Source organism: Aplysia californica, unplaced genomic scaffold (genome assembly GCF_000002075.1).
Source record: "Aplysia californica isolate F4 #8 unplaced genomic scaffold, AplCal3.0 scaffold00678, whole genome shotgun sequence".
NCBI classification, from domain to species: domain Eukaryota; kingdom Metazoa; phylum Mollusca; class Gastropoda; order Aplysiida; family Aplysiidae; genus Aplysia; species Aplysia californica.
The window spans coordinates 173,477-178,963 of NW_004797948.1; the positions used below are offsets into that span (position 1 = coordinate 173,477).

The window sequence follows — 5,487 nt, forward strand, 5'->3', positions numbered from 1 at the left end:
TCTTTCTCTCTCTCTCTCTCTCTCTCTCTCTCCCCCCCTCTCTCTCCCTCTCTCTCTCTCCCTCCTTTTCTCATTCCTCTCCCTCCATCAAAGCACCTCTTCCCTTTCAGTAAACTCTCAGTCTCAGGACATCCTTCTCTCACGCGTCTCCACACCCCTTTCAGCAAGAGGGGAGAGCTGCAGATCGGAAGACAGGCAGAGAATTTTGGGAATAGTGTCATCGGTGAATTTGAACTGTCTCTTGTCATAGAACTTGTGCAGGATGGTGCTGTGTGGGTGGTTTATCTTGATGTGCATGTAGTGTTTCGTGGGGTCTTCTGTGGTGTTGCCGCATTCCTCGCAAACGTACAGCTTCCGTCTCCTTTCTTTTGGCGCGTACAGAATGGTCTGGCCATGAACCTTCTTGGCGTGGGACTCTAAAGAGCATCTCTGTGTGAAGGCTTTGTTGCAATGCTGACACTTGAACGGTCGGACGCCTGGAAAACAGATTATGAGTTTAAACATTACAAAATTGGAACCTGCAAAAGGGAAGACCGTTGATGAAAGAGCACGATAAAGAAGACGACGTTGAAAATGAAAAGACAGGAGAGGAGGGGGTATCTGAAATGACAAGACAAAGACCACCCTCAGCCAAAATTCCAAAACCCTTAGAATGTCGCACATGCTTAATTTGCCAACTGAAATAATGAACACACAATTCCCAAATTTCACAAATGTCTTCAACAGATAAGCTGTTTAGAATTGAAGTAGTGAAAAAGACCAACATCTATGCACAGGTCTGTATAATTGCCCACTGACTCTAAAATGTTCATTAAAACTGACGACCACGTTCTATCAGAGACATATACGATTTTGAAAAGGATATTACTCATTCATTCATTCATTCATTCATTCATTCATTCATTCATTCATTCATTCATTCATTCCTTCATTCCTTCATTCATTCATTCATTCATTCATTCATTCATTCATTCATTCATTCATTCATTCATTCCTTCATTCCTTCATTCATTCCTTCATTCATTCATTCATTCATTCATTCATTCCTTCATTCCTTCATTCATTCCTTCATTCATTCATTCATTCATTCATTCATTTATTCATTTACCCACTCATTTATTCATTCACGCATGCATTCCTCACCAGTATGCGTTCTTGTGTGACGCTTTAGATCAAAGGTGTCGTTGAATCCTTTACCACACACACGACACAGATAGCGCTTGAACTCGCTGTGGCACTTCAGGTGTCGGCTCAGATGACGAGAAAGTTCGAACTCTTTGTCACAAAAGTCACATTTCAGTTTGCCATTTGAGGGCTCCTCTGCTTTGTTCGAGGGTTCTGAAAGCAAAGAAATTCAAAATACAATATGAGCAATATGAATCTGATGTCAAAAAAGGAAATTGAGAAAGAATTAAACATTTTCTGTTTGGATAATACAATGCACGACACATATTTTTGCAATCCCCCCCCCTCCCCCAAACCGAGGTTGGTATTTTTGTCACTGTCGTACCATCCCTATTTATATATTAACCACCAAAACCAGCATAATCATCCCGTATCTCAATACTGAAATTTATTCAGTTTGGAATTAAAATGATATCCACAGGAACATAGACACAAGTTCATTCGAAAGCAATGACACAAGGTGGCGAAAAGCCAGCCCAGCAAGGAGATGTAGAATATTCTCTGTATATTGTGTACATCTGTGTGTTTCAGTTATGCATCTCGGTAATTACGTATGTATGTATATTTGTGTGTTTCAGTTATGTATCTAGGTCTTTATGTATATGTTCGTGTATTTATGTATGCCAATGGAACTCCAATTTTACCCTCGGAGAAATGTGTTTATCTTATCTGTTTATGTATTATAGCGCTCTCTCTCTCTCTCTCTCTCTCTCTCTCTCTCTCTCTCTCTCTCTCTCTCTCTCTCTCTCTCTCTCTTTACCTAAGATCTAAAGACAGAAAGTGAAGTTTTTCAGTAGCCTGTGTGAATAAAAACAGTTAATACGCTTACCTGGCTGTTTGGGAGGCCAATTTTCTGTCATCTTAGACTTCACGAATTGGGGATTTTTCACACCGTAACCTCCATTGATCAGCTCGGGAACCGTCTATGGAAAGTGAAGGAAAGACTATTCATATATTTGCTGAAACGATAATGTCTCAAAACAGTTGAAATATTGCAACTAGCCATATACACCGTCGTTCGCCTTAGAGTTGGCAATGAATGAAGTAAATGTTTATTTTGATTTCGATGATCACAAACACCCCCCCCCCCAAATCCTACAAAAACAACAACAGGACCACACACCCAACCCACTAAACAAAACTCAAACGAATGCAAGCCTCGTTAAGAAAGGAGAAGAATGCAAACAGAATTGATCAAAGTATCAAAGCAAAGACTCCAATCGTTGTATACATTCCCGTGGTCACTGCAGTGACCTTTCATAAACCAAATTCAAGACTTCTCTTTTCCCTCTTCTTCCTCCTTCTCCACTTCCCTTTCTTTCCCGTTTTTCTTGTTCTTCCAAGTACAACAAAGCAAAACAAAACAAAACAAAACAAAAAATACATCCCAAATTCAAATTCCTTTGAACACCATCGGTAGTCAAGTGGTTAAACTAGCGGATTCGTAATGATGAGATTTGAAGGTTTGAGGCTCAGTTTGGTCCGATGTTGCATCACCGGGAGTGACACTTCACACATTTGATCCAATTTGGCTCGGTCCTATCGAAGATGGACTCTAAATATGGAGGTTCCTCCTCGTAAATACTCTTACTGTGTTGTTAGGGGCTTTAAATCTTTACAATTTCACACATTTCGCAAATTTGTTTGTACTCACCAGAGACATTTTTGACAGGCCAGAAGTTTGCGGAGCGGGCGCTGCGACTAGCTCAGAATAGTTTGGACGTTCGTGAGCGCGCCCCATCGGAACATGTCCACGCAGGATGTTAGTGTGGAGTTCACTGACAGCAGACTCAAGTGAGTGGTGGCCATCAAGGGACGGGGTTGGCGTATTGCTGGTTGTCAGGGGTAAGGGGGATATCTTGGGCAGCGGAGACATATTGGCCAAAGGTGACCAATGAGTCACGTGAGGTGTTTGCACGAAAGGCGAGTAGCTGGCAGTAGAAGGGGTGTTGTATGGCATGACTGTGTGCGCCAAAGTTTGAAATCGAATCCTGTTCCCTGAGGGTGACTGTGAGATCATCGTTGGCAGTACTGGATCTGAAGATGGCACGTTCGGTGAAGACGTGAATACTGGTATTGTTCGCCCTGGAGATGCAAGAGGAGGCGATGCATATGGCACTGACTCGAAACACGGAGATCTGAGAACAGCAGATGTTGACGCAAGGACTGGCGCTGGTGACGTAAGCACAGATACAGGAGATGAAAGCACGGAAGCTGGTGACGTAAGCACTGATCTAGGTGACGATAGCAGTAATGCTGGTGACGAAACAACTAACGCTGTTGGAGTCATGGCTTGGGGAGAATGTCTTAACGAAGACAGATTTGATGGATGAATACTGGATTTTGTACTAAAATGAACTTCATCTCTGACACCATTTCTACGATAAGAACTAACTTCGTGTCCCTGGTGTAACTGATCATAAGAAAAACAGGTGGATTTGCTGGATGCTGTTGGCAGGTTGGTGTTTCCTGAAACTAGAGAACTTGACATATTATCTCCCGAAGACCTTGGATAAAAAACGCTCGAATCCCTGTCTGGTGATGACAAAGGATACATGTTTCTCTCCACGCTCTGGTTCCGGTCATGTGATTTAGAAGTGCTGTCTTTGCCTCTGCTTCTAGGGCGCTCATTTTGTTTTTCTTTAGTTCTGTAGTCGAAGGAAAACATTGCAGCTGTAGTTACAGGATCTCTTGGCGACTCTCTCAAGCCAGCTTGTTGAGACTGACAGGCCGTTTCTTCGCCACTTTGTTCTGTTTGCTCTTTGGCCTCATCTTCCTCTTTGTCTTCGGGAAAGTCCACAGCCATAAGTCGTCTGCGTGCATGGCTCTTTGGGTGTCTGTTTTCAGAACATTTCAAATCGAATGTTGCTTTTGTCTGTCTTCCTCGCCTGTCCGTGCTTTCAAACTTGGGCAATTTAGTGGGTCCGTTATCGACAACATCAAACTCATCAGTGTCAAATCGTCGCTTGGGGAGTCTATTATACATTTTGGAGCTCGCGTCTGACTCAGAACCATTTGAAAGCTCAGTTGTGGGATGAGAGCAAAACGATGTAGAAAGTTCCGTCTCCGATAGGTTGCTGGGTGAATCATCGTGGTTCTCATTTATTTTGGTTTGATTATGAATAATAAAGTCAAACGGCTGAACCTTATTCTCTGTTGAATTTCTTACTACGCATTTTGGAAGCAAGTCCACAAACGGAAATACCTGAGAGGCGTTTTGATTTGAGAACACCTCCCAGCTTTTCCTTTGATCCCAACTAAGTGTGCGATGTCTTGATTCCGACATAAGCCATGCTACGTCCTGACGTACTGGGGTCGTCTCGTTTACAATCTGTAAATGTCGACACGAGGGAGATTCTGTCTTGTGTTGGTGCCCAACTTTGACTGGCGTTGTTGGATGAGTGCCAGAGCTCGACTGACCTTCAACACGCCAGTCAAGTGGGCATACGTCAGGACAGCCGTGATCACCTCGTCGTGATTCGGTAATGTCAGTGCAGCGAACATACAGCGGCAGTGTGTTAGGCCTGTGAGCTGTCCCTACGTCTGTCAACCCATGTGTCTCTAACGTACGACTGTCTTGAGTAACAAACCGAGATCCACTAAATACAGTGGGTGAGAAAGGGGACTTAGAACCTTTCTTTCGTTCATGATTAAACCTGACGTTTTTCTCTTGGTCTACGGCAGCTGCAGGCAAAGAGGTAACACCAAGAGGGGTCACATGATGTCGCAATGACGGCTTCGACTCGGGTACGTCAGTTTCTACAGAGATCTTGTTTTTTGATTGACTCAAGTCCAGAGATTTCTCTTCTTTTTCGCTCACTGCGAGACAGGTAGACATGGATAACGGGTAATGTAGCCTTGCTGTCGTGTGACTCTTAATCGTTTCAGCATCAAAATGCTGCTTGGTATTCATGACGCGAGTAGGGTGATCGGATGGAGGATCTTGAACGAGACGTGGCGAAATTCCTGGAACCTCGTCGCGTTCTGTAATAGATAGTAAGAAATATGAATTTTAGATTGGATTAAGTTTCTGTTTTAAAAGAAAGTGATGCAGAAGTAACATTTTAGAATATAAGGAGTAGTTTTTATCACATACATATTTTTTCACATACATAATATTACACGTATATGTACCCCGTACTGAGTAACACAAACACACAAAGCAACACACACACACACACACACACACACACACACACACACACACACACACATACACACACATACACACACACACACAAACATATACATGCATGCAGCCCCTCCCCTCCCACACACAAACATACACACACACACACACAC

At 43.1% G+C, this 5,487-nt stretch overlaps 1 protein-coding gene across 1 annotated transcript in view; it reads right to left on the reverse strand.

Moving 5' to 3' along the window:
* Nucleotides 1-47: 47 nt before the first annotated feature.
* The window catches only part of LOC101849881, a 23,893-nt gene continuing 18,453 nt past the window's right edge, over nt 48-5,487 (reverse strand). Inside the window, exons 3-6 of the mRNA XM_005108325.3 lie at nt 2,840-5,169; nt 2,015-2,108; nt 1,144-1,338; nt 48-476 (exon numbers count right to left, since the gene is read on the reverse strand). Of these exons, the coding sequence (XP_005108382.2) occupies nt 124-476; nt 1,144-1,338; nt 2,015-2,108; nt 2,840-5,169 (2,972 nt within the window). The 3' untranslated portion in view covers nt 48-123. The remainder of the gene's footprint in view (nt 477-1,143; nt 1,339-2,014; nt 2,109-2,839; nt 5,170-5,487) is intronic.